Source organism: Eimeria acervulina, genomic scaffold (assembly GCF_000499425.1).
Source record: "Eimeria acervulina Houghton genomic scaffold, Eah_scaff671, whole genome shotgun sequence".
Taxonomy (NCBI): Eukaryota; Apicomplexa; class Conoidasida; order Eucoccidiorida; family Eimeriidae; genus Eimeria; species Eimeria acervulina.
Genome location: NW_013549665.1, coordinates 3,360 through 19,002, shown reverse-complemented (window position 1 = coordinate 19,002; position 15,643 = coordinate 3,360). Strand labels below are relative to the sequence as shown.

Below are 15,643 nucleotides of genomic sequence, written 5' to 3'. Positions count from 1 at the left end.
ATATATATATATATATATTTGTATATATATGCATATATATATATATGCATATATATATATATATATATATATATTGATTTATATTTATATCTATGGATATATATGTATATATGTATATATTTATAGACAAAACAATGCACTGTAATAAAACAAACACAACTCATAAATTAAAAATGATGGATGAAAGAGAGGAGACAAAAGACAAACAATGCAAACTGTAATATAAACAAGAAAAGTACTAACTTATATAAACAGTAAATCAACCACAAAATTAAAACAAATAATACTTCATAAACCCTAAACCCCTAACCCTATACCCCAAACCCTAAACCCTAAACCCTAACCCTATACCCCAAATCATAAACCCTAAACCCTAAACCCAAAACCCTAAGCCCTAAACCCTAAACCCTAAACCCTAAACCCTAAACCCTAAACCCCACACGCCAACCCCCAACCCCCAACCACTAAACCCTAAACCCTAAACCCTAAGCCGTAAACCGTAAACCCTAAACCGTAGATCTTACTTCCATTTCGAGTCCGTGTGTTCTACAGAAGGAGGCATATCTGAGTTCTAATTCACATAAAGGAGTGGGTTTAACAATATAAAATGCATTAGACTGACAGACAGCGTCAGTTGGTGTAGGCTCTTCGCCCAGTGCATAGTCAAACATAGCCAAATACACCAACTGACAGGCCTCTCCGTTCTGAAGAAATAAAAAAACAAACAAAATAATCAAATAATAAACAAATAAATCAGTAAAAGCATAAAGAATTCAAGCATTCAAACAATAAACAAATAAAGCAACAAAATAATAAACAAATAAACCAAATAATAAACAAAACAAGAAAACAATAAACAAATTAAATAACAAACAAATGAAGAAGACAATTAACAAACAACTAAATAATTTAAAAGTTCAAGCAAACAAATAACAAACTAACCAAACAATAAACCGATCAAATAACAAACTAACAAATGACAAACTAATCAAATAACAAACTAATCAAATAACAAACAAATGCAGAAAACAATAAACAAACAAACAGAAATACAAAATAGTCAACAACAAACCCCACAAACAAATACCGCAAAACAAGCCTCACACAAAAAGCCCTTATATGCATCCATGTAAACTCATGCATGCATGCAAATGCATAAATGCATGCATGCATTCATGCATGCATTTATGCATTTTCATAGATAGGCATAGATATATGTTTATGAATACATATATACAGTGCATATATATATATATATAATGCATATATATATATATATATGCATCAATATGCAAGCAATCTTACATATAAATAAAAATATATAATTTTCTGTTTATGTGTATGTTTATATTTGTGTTTATATTTACATTTACATTTATATTTATATTTATATTTATATAAACATAAACAAATATATATATATTATATATATATAGACTTACTCTAAAGTGTGTATCAACATGCCAAGCATAACTTCCTGTATTAGGAATAGGTCTACTCCAGTGAAGAGGAAAGATGAATTGATTTGTTGTATGATAAAATAGTCCGATATATATATTCTCAGGTCTTGAAGGAGACTCGCCCCAGCACCACTGTACAAATAAATCAGAGCCCTGCAGAACTGGGCGGCCAGGGCTGTCTCTAATGAAGTAAGGAGGAGAACAGGAGACAGAAAACATACGTCGAGTGTCTCCAAATGCAACAGATACACGAGGTGTACGTACACCTAATGAAGACACACTCCCTTCTATTCCTGCTCCTAATAAAGGCACTGCATGCATCCATGCATGCAAACAAACAAACAAACAAACAAACAAATACACATACACACACACGCACACATGCATTCAGCAGAAAAGCATTCACATATTATATATATATAGGGCTAGCAGCAATTAAAATAGTAAACAAAACAAATTAAACAAATTACAGGTTGGTGTTCTAACTTGATTAGGGTTTGTTGTTGTTATTGCTAGTCTTTTAGTGCTTTTTAGGGTTTATAATTAATGCGGATGTAAAGAGGGTTTTTGTTTTCTGTAAAGTTTATAAATTAATGCTGTTGAGGGTTTACAGTTGTTCACTGGTGTTTATAATTAATGCTGATTAGGGTTTATAATTAATTCTCATCAGGGTTTATAATGAATGCATGCGGATTAGGGTTTATAATTATACTGCTGATTAGGGTTTACAAGAGTTAATTAGGGTTTTCTTTTATTAGGGTTTACAAATAATGCTGCTTAGGGTTTGCACAAACAAACCTTGAAGAGAATCTGCTTCTAGAGGAGTAATTACACTCCGTCTTGTTTTGCGTAGTGCTGATCTGCTGGTGCTGCCTCCTCGCGGGGGCTCTGCTGCTGCTGCTGCTGCTGCTGCAGCAGCAGCAGCAGCAGAAGGAGCAGGAGACGGTGTCTCCGCCAACCCCAACTGGGACGCGAGTTCTTCTGCTGTCCCCTCAACTCGAGCAAAACGCGTACGTCGAGAAGGAGCTGCCTCTGCAGCACCAGCAGCAGCAGCAGGCAGCAGCAGCAGCAGGCAGCAGCAGCAGCAGGCAGCAGCAGCAGAAGGCAGCAGCAGCAGCAAGAACAATGCAAAGATATCCAGAGACACAGATTCCCCTCTGGCGATGTAAGCAATGCATTTGAGTTTCTGCGCCGTTTAAGTGTCTCCTTTAAGAAGTATCTCCTCTAGTAAGTGTCTCCATTAATAAGTGTCTCCTTCAATAAGTGTCTCCTTTATAAGTGTCCCCTTTATAAGTGTCTCCTTTATAAGTGTCTCCTTTATAAGTCTCTCCTGTATAAGTGTCTCCTGTATAAGTGTCTCCTGTATAAGTGTCTCCTTTTTAAGTGTCTCCTTTATAAGTGTCTCCTGTATAAGTGTCTCCTGTACTAGTGTCTCCTTTATAAGTGTCTCCTTCATAAGTGTCTCCTTAAGTGTCTCCTTTATAAGTGTCTCCTCCTCACCATGGGTGGGTTCTTCGCGTATGCGTGCAGCAGAGCGCGCAGCTAAGGCGGCGCCCATTGGCTGGAAGTCTGTTTTCTTTCTCGCTCTTCTTCGTTGAAAGAGAGACACATCTTGCTCCTCTTCCTTCTCTTCATGCCTAAGCAGCAGCAGCAGCAGCAGCAGCAGCAGAAACAGCAGCAGCAGCAGAAACAGCAGCAGCAGCAGCAACAACAGCAGCACAAGAGGTGAGGATACACCCGAACAACTCGCTAGAATATAATATAAAGGAAATAGAATATATATACATATATATAAGTATATATAAATAAATATATTATATATATGCGAGTAAAAGAGGTGAAGAGACACCTGAAGACATACCGGATAAAGTATTTAATGTGCGTTATATCTAAACTGCACTCCAAACGCCCCCAAGGGCCCCGTCCATCGACATGCTCCAACCCCACACGAAAACGCCGGTGCTGAGGAGACACCCCACCTGAGGAGACACCCCACAACCACCGCAAACCCATTGCATGCATGATTAAAAATACATGCATGCATGCATAGGTGTGCATCAGTATTAGCAGAAATATGCATGCATATGCATGCATGCATGCATATGCATGCAAGGAAATGCTCGCTTTGCCAACGTCAGATGCATGCATGTGCATGCATCGTTAGTTTTACCTGCATTTCTGGGGTCTTGAGTTGCATCTTTAACAACATTATAAAGGTCTTCAAAGCGAATGAAACCGAAAGCAAGAACTTGACCTGTCTCCTCATCAGACACCTCAAAGCCGATTGCATTATGACCAATGCGATCCCTTTGCAGCAGCAGCTGCTGCCCAGGGCATGTTAAGTAAACATAAGGCTGAGCATACACAGCAGCAGCAGCAGCAGCAGCAGTAGCAGCAAGAGCAGGAACAAGTACACCAGGAAATATGCAGGGATACTTGCAACAAACAACTTAATATACGCAGCAAATAAACACCCCACCAGCCAATAGCTCCATATACACCCCAAACATTAAAGAATTTGCTCATACATGCATGCATCTGTATGCATGCATGCATGCATGCATGCGCTACTTGTTGTATGCATGCATCTGCATGCATCTGTATGAATGCAAGCATGGGCTACTTGTTGCATGCATGCATCTTTATGCATCTGCATGCATGCAGCATGCATGCACCTGTCTATCAGCTTCATGCATATCTTCTGGCGGTGCAATTTTGGGTTTTCCTCGAAAAGTAACTTCCGAGTAAACGCGACGCCCGGTGCGCACTGCAGACTCTCGGGCCTGAAACCTCAGCAGCACATGCACAAAGCCCCAAATAAACATGCATGCGGATGCATGCATGCAAATGCATGCATGCAAATGAATGCATGCGGATGCGTGTATGCATGTATGGAAGTGTGCATACATGCATGCATGCATGTATGCATGTATGCATGTAAATGCATATATGCATGTATGAAGTGTGCATGCATGCATGCATGCATGGATGCGAATGCATGCAAGGCTACTAAACACGTACTTAAAGCAGCAGCACCATCAGCAAACGTCACAGCATCTCCATCAGAATTTGTATCAGCACCAGGAATAAATGCAGCAGCAGCAGCCGGATCAGCAGCAGCAGCAGAGTCAACAGCAGCAGCAGCGGGATCAACACCAGCAGCGGCACAGGGATCGACAGCAGCAGCAGCAGGATCAACGGCAGCAGCAGGATAAACAGCAGCACAATCAGCAGCAGCAGCAGAATCAGCAGCAGCAGCAGAATCAGCAGCAGATGATTATGAATATGTGTTGTTTACGCTGTGTGCTTTAAGCCCAAAGTGCGCAGCAACAACAAATCTGCACTCAGTTTGCTGCATTGCTGTTCTAAACTCCGACAAAACATTTGAAGAACAAATCGAGCGAAATGAATCCGAGCGACGCCTCGCCAATGAGCTGTACGTACACCCCACAACTATTTAACAAACACAACTCAACAAGCTGCAGCAGAAGCAGCAGCAGAAGCTGCAGCAGAAGCAGCAGCAGATGCAGCAGCGCTTGTCCGCAGAGAGAGTGCGATGAGGATGTTCTGAGGATTGGGTTTGCAGCTTTGAATATAAACCATTACCCCTAAACCCTAAACCCTAGAGCCCAAACCCTAAACCCTAAACCCTCGAGGGTCCATCGTTGCCCCTCATGCACGGCCGTGATAGGTTTGTATCCTCAGCATACTGTTTATGATTGTTTATTAGAAATTTAATTAGCAAGTAGAGGGTTTAGGGTTTGGTAGCAAGTTGGGGATTGGTGTTTGGGGTGTCTGCTGACCTGAATGTGGGGTTGTTGTTTTGTCTGAGGGTTTAGGGTTTAGGGTTTAGAGTTTCGGTTCGGGTTATCTATCTGTGCTGTACAGAGACTTGTAAGTGTGGTTATTGCTTGATGTGAGGGTTTAGGGTTTTGTGGGGTTATTGCTTGATATGAGGGTTTAGGGTTTAGGGTTTGTGGAGACGTATAGGTCTGACTATTGCTTGATATGAGGGTTTAGGGTTTAGGGTTTGTGCATACCTGTAAGTGGGGTTGTTGTGTTGTTCAGCGCATGGAACAGCAAAGATATGCATCTGTAAATCATGAAGCTCAACGGGTATAGAGAATCGTCTTGCGGGGGCTGCAAACTTTCTCAGGAAGATATCTAAAGAAGAGACATTTGTTTGGATAGACTTCTTTAATAGAAGAAGAGAGAAGGTTAAAAATGAGGGTGGAGACTCTAACATAAACTCTGGAGACCAACGGCTTTGTTCAATTAATCTTCCTTGAGTACTAAAAAATATCAATCTTGCATGATATTTGCGGTGTATCTGCAGCTCATAATGCTGCGCTGTATCGATAAAGTGTGTGCCTGGGTGTTTAGCTGGTAAGAATAACTCTCTTTGATTTAATCCATATTCTTGTACATTAGTAATTTTAGCAGAGTTTAAATAAATATATATTTCTTCTCTGCTGCACCTCTGCAGACACCGCAAATCATCTGCTGCTTCCGCCCATGCTGCTGCTGCAGGTCTCAGGTGTATCCCCAGCCATGCAGCAGTTTGCTGCTTTTCTTCAAACGACCACCGCAGCAAAACACCGTTGCTAGGAAAACAAACAGGAACTACCATTAAGTTCCACCTCGCTCCTTCTGCTGCATGCAAAGCAGCTGCAGCAACATCAAACAAACACAAAACAAAACATCTATAACTATCATATACACTCCAGCAGCACCAGAAGCAGCAGCAGCAGAAGGAGCAGCAGCAGAAGGAGGAACAGCAGAAGGAGGAACAAGACGAGAGGTACCAGCTGGCTCAGCAGCAGCAGCAGCAGCAGGATCAGCAGCAGCAGCAGCAGCAGGACAAGCAGCAGCAGCAGCAGCAGCAAGAAGAGGCGTCTAACAGGGGAGTTCGTGATCAAGCCTATGAGAAGCAGCGCGCATAACAACAGCATCTGTTTGTTCTTTCTTAAGACGAGGTAAAAGTGAAGAAAAACAAAAATACACCGCAGCAAAAGCCAGCAGCAAAGCCCCGACAATGCTAATTGCTATCGCTACTACAAAAGACCAAGTGTCTCGCAGCCTGCACACACATACACCCCAAACCCTAAACCCTAAACCCTAAACCCTAACCAGATCCTATGGAGAAACACACAACAAATGCCGGAGGCACTTTCTGTTGCGGTGATGCTGCTGCAGCACTGTACTTCTGCTGCAGCAGCAGCAGCAGCAGCATCAGCACCACCGCCAGCAGCAGCAGCATCAGCAGCGTCAGCATTTGCAGCAGAAGCAGCAGCATCAGCAGCACCAGCAGCAGGAGGAGGAGGAGGAGGAAAGGACTTACGAGACATTAACTTTGATGAGTGCATCGTTACGTACGAAGAATCTAACCTGCGGAGACAGCTGACTCCGACTCCAAACAAACAAAGTGCTCTGCATGCGCAGCTCTGAGAGGGCCCCCCACAAAACAAGAAAATTATCTTCAATTATATCCTCCATACAGTGAGAAGACCCTTTTATTAACCCCACATATGAACCCACAAAAGATGAGGAGACACTTGAGGAGACACCTGAGGAGACACCTGAGGAGACACCTGAGGAGACACCTCCAGAGGCAGCAAGACGACGAGGGACAGCAGGAGAAGCCTGAACAGAGATAAATAAACAATAAGAAACAAATAAACAATAAGAGACAAATAAACAAATAAATAAATAAATATATATATATATATATATGTCTCCTTTTATGTGGGTTGTGCTTACCTGTGTCTCTGCATTGGGATCGCCTGAATTGTCTTTCGCTGCAGCATTTACTGCAGGAGACAGTGCCTGGGGATGATCCTCGCCCTGCTGCTGCTGCTGCTGCTGCTGCACGGGTTTGTTTCCTGCTAGGGTTTGATATTTTGTTTGTGTGTTAGGGTTTGGGGGTATTGATATGTCTGTTTGATCTGCTGTATGTTGTGTCTGTTGAGGGGTGTCTCTGCTGAGGAAAGCATGCAACCTGTCTCCTACGGAGACAACTGTCTCCTTAGGGCTAATCCATTTAATAAGAGACTGCAGCAAAGAATCTTCTGATGCTGTTACAATGTCAGGAAGCGTATCGTCTCTTTCATCAATATGCACTCTACAGAAGAGACCCCTTACTTGCAGAGGCAGTCTTACAACCCTTGGTTTAAGCATGCCCCCAGAGAGCATAACAAACCAGGAGACAGATCGTAGATATGCATTAGTGCTGAGGATCCTCCAGGTCCCTGCTGCTGCTGTTGTTGCTGCTGCTGCTGCTAGACCTGCTTGTTCTATTAATAACACCCAAGGAGCAGCAGCATCTTCTCTTAAAGATTCTAATACAGTATGTACTTGCTGCAGTGAGTACTCATCTAGATGAGGCTTCTGCTGCTGCTGTCTCCCTGCCCATGCATGCAGTGGGGCTTGTGAGTCTTCTTTGTCTCCTCTTGATGTTGCATATACACTTGAATCTTCTGCTTCTATATTAACTTCAACGCTTAGAAACCCCAAGAAGAGTGAAGAGACATCTGCAGGGTGCAGCACAGCAACTGCTTCTCTCTCTCCGTCGTTGCTGTCTCCTGTCTCCTTTTTAGCAGCAAAGGAGACAGAGACACCCCCAGTTGCTCTAAAGAGACTAGCAGCAGCTGTCTCTTCTCGCATAGACATACGTAAAGGATATAAAGACTCTATATGTACTTCAGCTGTACGTGTTAGCACTTGTACAGGAGATCTACCATATGAAGCAGACCGCCCATCCAAGCAAAAGCTTAGTAAGCCTGAGTTAAGAGTAAAAGATATATGCGGGGCTTCAACTGATAGCAGCCGAATGTATGCATGATGAGCGACAAAGGAGACACTGTCTCCTTTTAAGGGTACTGAAGAAGAGACAGGTAAATATCTATCTGCAGGTGCAGCAAACACCGCCAGCTTCCCGAAACGATATTCCGGGTGTACATACACCTCAACAGAGCATCTATACCAGTCGCTTAACTCTTGCATGTGCAGCAGCAAATGTACAGTCCCTTCAGCTCCTCTACGAAGCACAGGTAGATTAGCTTGTGCTTGAGACCGCTGCTGCAGCCACGCCCGCACCCTCAGGTAGCTGCTGCTGCTGCTGCTGCTGCTGCTGTTGCTGTCTTCTTCTGTGGATAAGAAACGTAAGCTGCAGTTTTTAAGGTTTAGAGACACATCTTTTCCTGTCTCTAGCGGCACCTCTCCAGTGTATACTGTCTCCTTACGCCAGCCCCAAGCCCATCTGCATGCAACACTCAGCAGCAGCAACAACCCCACCAAACAAACACGTCGGCCGCCTCTTCTTGTAGCATTTAGAGGCACACCTGCTGCTTGAGGAACAGTCTTCATGAAGTCTGTCCCCAGCTGTCCCTCCTGTCTCTCTGCTGCTGTTGTTGCTGCTGCTGGACTGCTGCTCAGCTGGTGCTGCAGTGCAGCTGTCTCCTGTCTTGAAAAGGAGACACCCCCTGCTCTATCAAATGAAACGCCCGGGCGGTGTCTCCCTGCTGCTGCTGCTGCTGCAGATGATGCTGCTGCAGCAGAAGGTATAGGAGCAGCAAGAAACCGAGCCCCTCCTTCTACTGTCTCCAACACCCTTTCACTAACAGCAGCAGAAGAAGACCCTAAAGGGGTGTATATTTCAAAAGGAGATATTCCGGCGCTGCTGCTGCTGCTGCTGCTGCTGCTGCTTCTGCTGCCCGGCAACTCCTGCTGCTGCTGCTGCCAACGCGAAGAGAACGAACCAATACCCCCATGCCCCCCACTGGAATGACTGTGTGCTGCTGCTGCTGCTGCTGCAGCAGCAGCTGCTGCTGCTGCTGCTGCATCTGGGGAAGGGAGACTCCTAGGATCTGCAGATGGTGCAGCAGGAGAAGCAGCAGCAAACTCTCGCGACAGCGCCTCAATGTCTTCGTCTTCTGCTGGGTCTACAGGACGCAATGGGGTGTACAGACGCCCAGTAGATATGCGGTCTGGATGAGGCCCCATCTGCTGCTGCTGCTGCTGCTGCTGCTGCTGCTGCTGCTGGAACACCTCCTTCTTCCCGCCTTGCCAGAGCTACCACATATGGAATATCAGAGGTAGGAGTTGCTGCTGCTGCTGTTGTTGCTGCTGTAACTGCTGCTGCTGCAGCAGCTGTTGCTGCTGTTGCTGCAGCTGATGTTACTGCTGTTGCTGCTGCAGAACCGTTGTTGCTGCTACTGCTGCAGCTGCTGTTGCTGCTGTTGCTGCTACAGAGCCGCTGTTGTTGCTGCTGCTGTTGATGCAGCTGCTGTTACTGCTGGTGCTGTTGCTTGTTGCTGCTAATGCAGCATAGAGCCGAAGGCCCGCGCTGCAGCAGCCGCAGCTCCCACGGCAGCAGCAGCAGCAGCACAAGCTGCTACTGCCCCCCTCACAGGGGAGACGAATTTGAAAGGAGACACAAGGAGACAGACTTGAGGTGTACGTACACCTCAAATTAAGCAAATGATGTGTGGTGGTGTTGTGCAGAGATAATCATAGAGACGGCAGAGTCGGTTGAGGCTCCAGTCTCCCGCTGGTGTTGCAGTGTATATGCAGCTCTGTGCAGCAGCGCGAGAGGGTTTAGGGTTTATTACTATTAAAACAATACATTTGATTCAAATTTAATATTAAATAAACACACAGACATACACCTGGCTCCAAACGGTGAAGTAGGGCATGCAGCAACAGCAGCAAACTGCTCCCGCTGCTGCTGCTGCTGCTGCTGCTGGCTAGACACACATGCTAGCCCGCTGTCGAAGCCCTTAGCTCTTTAGGTTTCTCTCTCATCAATATATTTAAAATAATATTAATTATAATACTTATTATTAATATTATTTATGCATTTGCTGCTGTATTTAGACGCAACTGCTGCTGCTGCTGCTGCTGCTGCTGCTGCTGCTGCTGCTGCTGCTGCAGCAGCGCCGACGCTGGCGGCCTCTCCACTGAGACCGCTACAGATGCTGGGCATTATATAAATCTCTCGCATAAAAAACTATTATTTTATTCTTTTTTAGATTATTTATATTAATTCTACTATTATTTTCATTTAAACAAGCATTTTATTGTGTTTGCAGCGAAAACAGGGTCTGTTACGCTGGTCTGCTGCTGCAGCCATTGACGAGTCTGCTCGTGCTGCTGCTGCTGCTGCTGCTGCTGCTGCTCGCGTCTGGTGTATCGTGCGGTGTCTTTTGGGCTTTGTTAAGTGAAAACTTTGTTATTAATTGTTAATAGCATTTAAATAATACTAATTAATAGCGAACAAATTATAAAAATAAAGAGAAGGATCAGTGTATGATGGTCTCTGCTGTCTGCTGCTGTTTATCTGCTGTTTGCTGCTGCTCTCTGTGTGTCTCCCTCTATTGTCTCTTCTTATTTTCAGTTCATCTGGTTTATTTAAATCTTTTATTTTAATTAATGCTGCTTTAGGCTTATGAGGGTACCGGTGAGGTGCCTATACACCCCAAATAGCTGTTGTCTCCTTCCTCGTGCAGCAGTAAAAAGCTAAGGAGACAGCGAAACAGAGACACAAAAAAAATCTTCAAACTCACAGCAACTTCAGAGGGCTAGGGTTTAGGGTTTTAGGCGTAGGCTCTAGGGTCTAGGATACAGGGCCTAGGGTTAAGGGTTTAGGGTTTAGAATTTAGGGTTTAGGGTTTAGGGTTTAGGGTTTGTCTGTTGCAGCTCGATCCCAACTCCGCCTATTCAAGCGTTAACGAGCAATCCCAGAAACACTGTTGTTTGTCTTCTGCTTCAGCTTCTCTCTGTCGCTGCCCTCCTCTAGCTGGCTAGCTAGCTAGGGGATCCTAGCTAGCTAGCTAGCTAGCTAGCTAGCCACCTAGCTAGCTAGCTACCCCACCAAACAGCGAGCCCCTGGCAGCGCGGTAGTCAACCAGAATATGTCTTTGTCTGTCTCCTTATATAAAGCCTGTCTCTATTTCCTTTAATATGTCTCTGTCTATCTGTCTATCTATCTGCTCAGCTGTCTCCTTTTATAAAATCTGTCTCTGTCTCTTTGTTCGTGTTGTTGTTGCTGCGGTTTTCTTTAGTTGCCGCTGTCTTTGGTGGTTTCATTTCTTTGCATGCACAAACAGAGCGGCAGCTAGCTAGAGAGCTAGCTAGCTAGCTAGCTATGCAACGAGCTAGCTATCCTGCTTGCTAGCTAGCCAGTCAGCTCTATAGGCAGCTATCGAGCTAGCTGGTCAGCTCTCTAAGCAGCTAGCTAGCTAGCTAGCTACTATGCAGCTTTAAAACCCATAGCAGACTCCAGGCCTCCTAAAGGCTGCAGCAAGAGGGCCTACAACGCAAGTCGAGGAGACACTAAATTATGTCTGGGGAGACAGAGACAGGAACAGAGTCAGAGACAGAGACAGACGCAGAGACAGAGACAGCTTAAGGAGACAGACAGAGACAGAGACAGACCCTGTATAAGGAGACAGAGACGGAGACAGAGACAGAAATAGAGACAGATTCGCCTTAAGGAGACAGAAGCAGAGACAGAGACAGCTTAAAGAGGCACTGACAAAGACAAAGACAGAGACAGACCCTGTATAAAGAGACAGAGACAGAAATAGAGACAGAAAGAGAGACAGACTCACCTTAAGGAGACAGAGACAGACAGAGACAGCAACACAGACGGAGACAGAGACAGACTCTGTTTAAGGAGACAGAGACAGGGATATAGAAACAGAGACAGCTTAAGGAGACAGAAATAAAGACAGAGACATATCTAATATAGAGACAGAGACTGAATCGGTGTAAGGAGACAGAGACAGATAAAGACAGCGACAGACACATAGAGAGAGACAGCACCTTCTGTGTAAGGAGACAGAGACAGTCTCAATAGAAGGAGACAAAGAAGGCAGGCTCAGTGTAAGGAGACAGCCTAAGTAAAAGGAGACAGTGGAGACAAACTCTGTCTCTAGCGCCCCACCTGAATTGTCTCCTCGCTTAAGATCAACAGCCTCGCATGCAAGCAAAAGAAGACGAGACCCATGCATGCAACTATTTATTAAGTTTTCAGACAGTTGCTGTCTTTGTTTGTTGCTTCTCTACCTTCTTTCCTGCTGCTAGCGAACAGGCTAGCTAGCTAGCTAGCTAGCTAGCTAGATACATAAGACGCTAGCTAGCGAGACAGGCCAGCTAGACAGCCACACAGCTAGCTAGCTAGCGAGCTAGCTAGTCCGCTACACACGTAGCCAGCCAGCTAGCTAGCTAGCTAGACACGCAGCCACCCAGCTAGGTAGCTGGCTAACTAGCTAGCTAACTAACTAGCCGGTTCTTGTGCAGTTGCCCTGATAGCTGTTTTTTTCATCATATTCCGCTAAGTTTCTATTAATACTAATAACTCAAATTATAACTTTAAAAAAGAAACAGATATTTTGTCTAACAAAATTTGCCTTCTTCTGTGTGTATCCAGCAGCAGCAGCCACATCAGCAGCAGCAGCAGCAGCAGCAGCAACTAGATTGGCAGCAACAGAGGCAGCAGAACCAGCAGCAGCAGCGGTAACAGAACTAGCAGCAGCAACAGCAGCGATAGCAGAACTAGCAGCAGCAACACCAGGGCTAGCAGGACCAGCAACAGCAGCAGCAGTAGCAGTAGCAGTAGCAGCAGCAGTAGCAGCAGCAGTAGTAGTAGCAGCACGACCAACACCTCCTTGCTGCTGCATTGGGAGACGGAGTATTTGCAATTATTTTCTGTTTTTTATTATAATTAACAACGTAGAAAAGTCAACAAACTTCTGCATGCATGCATGCATGCATGCATGCATGCAGCGTGGGCCCTGCGACTGCTGCTGCTGCTGCTGCTGCGTACACCTCAAAAAGCCCCATGCTGCAGAATTCGTTTTTAATTTTCTTTTATTTTGCAAATGCAGATAAATGAAGGCTTAGAAGCAGCACGCAGCAGCACTCCCAGCAGCAGCAACAGCAGCCGCAGCAGCAGCAGCAGCAGCCGCAGTGCTACCAACAGCAGCCGCAGGTCTATCAGCAGCAGCAGCCGCAGCATCAAATATAAAAAAAGCATAATCACCAGCTGGAGAGCAGCACTACCAACAGCAGCAGCAGCAGCAGCAGCAGCAGCAGCAGCAGCAGCAGCAGCCCCGTTGCCAGCATCCTCTGCACCAACAACAGCAGCACAGAAGTATTAACAATAATAACAACATTCATCAGCAGCAGCAACAACAACAACAACAGCAGCAGCAGCAACATCAACAGCAGCAACAACATCAACAGCAGCAGCAGCAGCAATAACAACAACAGCAGCAGCAACAGCAGCAACAGCAGCAGCAGCAGCAGCAGCAGCAGCAGCAGGAGAACATGGAGGGGGCCCCCGGGGGGCCCCCTGGGCACTGTGCGTTCCAACTATGGGTCGGTAATATCCCCTTTGAGGCCTCTGAAGCGGAATTAAAAGCAGCGCTGTCTGTCGCCGGTAGAGTGCTGGGCGTTCGAGTTAAGTATGATGCTGAGTCAGGTACGCTCTAATGCATGCTTCACCTAGCTAGCTAGCTAGCTAGCTAGCTAGCTATGTGGCTAGCTAGCTAGCTAGCTAGTTAGCTAGCTATATGGATAGATAGATAGATGTGTAGGTAGATGGGGAACTGAGGACCTAGCTAGCTAGATAGATATGATGCTGAGTCAGCTGTCTAGCTAGCTAGCTAAATGATACCTTGTTAGCTAGCTAGCTAGCGAGCTAGCTACCCGTGGCTAGCGAGAGAACTGCAGAGGTAGCGGGTGCCTCGCCCGCTTGCTACGGAGACCTTCGAGACGCGCTTTAGGGTTTAGGGTTTAGGGTTTAGGGTTTAGGGTTTGGGGTTTGTGCGCAGGGCAGTCAAAGGGGTTTGGCTTTGTTGATTTCCCCGATGTAGAAAGCTGCTTGCTGCTGCTGCAGCAGCAGCAGCAGCAACCGATTGAGCTGAGAGGGAGGCGGCTGAAGCTCGACTGGGCAGCAGCAGAAATGCGAGAAATGTATGGAACAGGAGGGGGGCCCCCTGCTGCTGCTTCTGCTGCTGCAGCAGCAGGAGCAGCAAACCCCCAAACCAGAGACCAAAAGTGTAAGCAACTGTTGTTGCTGCTGCAACTGCTGCTGTTGCTGCTGCTTATGCTAATGCTGCTGCTTATGCTGTTAATGATGCCCGTGCTACTGTTGCTGCCTCTGCCTGTAATTATGTTGTCGCTGCTACTGTTGCAGCTGCTGTTGCTGCTGCTGCTGTTGCTGCTGCTGCTGCTGCAGGGGATAGAGGAGGAACAAAACAGGAGGCCCGGGGAGGCAAGAGCAGGCTAGCTGGATCTGCTGCTGCAGCTGCTGCTGCTGCTGCTGTTCCAGGGGGTAGGGACGGGGGAGCAGCAGCAGCAGCTGCTGCTTCTCTGATGGGTTATGCTCCTTCTGATCCTTTTGCTGCTGCACCTGGTATGCTGCCTTCATTTGTTTGCGAGTTTATGCAGTGTATGTCCACCTCGCAGCTGCTGCTGCTGCTGCATGCGCTGCAGCAGCTCGCGCTGCAGCAGCCCCACCGCTGCCGCCGTTTTCTAACGGATAATCCTTCTCTGGCGTTTGCTGCTACTTATGCAATGTATTTAGTTGGGTGCATCAGCAGCAAAGACCTCAGTGCAGCAGAAGCAGAAGCGCAGCAGCACAAGCAGCAGCAGCAGCAGCAGCAGCAGGTTGCTGCTACCTTTGATGCACTCAAAAGGCTGCCAGAGTTCGAGAGGCAGCAGCTCCAACGCAACAGAGAAGAACGGCAGCAGCAGCTTAAGGCAGCAAACATGCTCCCTACTCACCGCGAGCCTACTGCAGCGGCTAACACTAGCAGCAGCAGCAGCAGCAGCAGCAGCACAAGCGGGATAGCTACACCGGCAACAGCAACAGTGACCCCGCCGCAGCAACAACCGCAGCAGCAGCAGATCCAGCAGCAACAACACCTGCTCCAGCAGCAGCAGCAGGCGCAACAGCAGCAACAGTTGCTGCAGCAGCAGCAACCGTTGCTGCAGCAGCAGCAGCTGCAGCAGCAGCAACAACTACAGCAACAGCAACTGCAACAGCAGCAACAACTGCAGCAGCAGCAACAACTGCAGCAACAACAACAATTGCAGCAGCAGCAACATTTGCAGCAGCAGCAATCGATGCAGCAGCAGCAGCCACTGCAGCAGCAGCAGCAGCCATTGCAGCTGCA

General features: G+C 46.4%; 3 protein-coding genes across 3 annotated transcripts in view; 1 reads left to right on the top strand and 2 right to left on the bottom strand.

Moving 5' to 3' along the window:
- Positions 1 to 2,700: 2,700 nt before the first annotated feature.
- On the bottom strand, positions 2,701 to 4,844 carry EAH_00046040 (hypothetical protein, conserved; the record flags this gene model as incomplete). The annotated part of the gene is made up of 5 exons (XM_013394723.1): positions 2,701 to 3,097; positions 3,322 to 3,439; positions 3,631 to 3,814; positions 4,136 to 4,250; positions 4,759 to 4,844. The coding sequence occupies 5 exons, from the start codon at positions 4,842 to 4,844 to the stop codon at positions 2,701 to 2,703; spliced, it is 900 nt and encodes a 299-aa protein (XP_013250177.1).
- A 1,654-nt stretch (positions 4,845 to 6,498) lies between these two features.
- EAH_00046030 (EF hand family protein, related) lies at positions 6,499 to 9,461 on the bottom strand (the record flags this gene model as incomplete). Its single annotated transcript, XM_013394722.1, has 2 exons — positions 6,499 to 6,540; positions 7,221 to 9,461. 2 exons carry the CDS (start codon positions 9,459 to 9,461, stop codon positions 6,499 to 6,501), a joined length of 2,283 nt encoding a protein of 760 aa, XP_013250176.1.
- Positions 9,462 to 13,790: 4,329 nt separating this feature from the next.
- The window catches only part of EAH_00046020 (mRNA processing protein, putative), a gene marked incomplete at both ends in the record, with an annotated part of 3,603 nt that continues 1,750 nt past the window's right edge, over positions 13,791 to 15,643 (top strand). The window contains 3 exons of the mRNA XM_013394721.1: positions 13,791 to 13,944; positions 14,297 to 14,524; positions 14,704 to 15,338. Coding sequence (XP_013250175.1) covers positions 13,791 to 13,944; positions 14,297 to 14,524; positions 14,704 to 15,338 — 1,017 coding nt within the window. The remainder of the gene's footprint in view (positions 13,945 to 14,296; positions 14,525 to 14,703; positions 15,339 to 15,643) is intronic.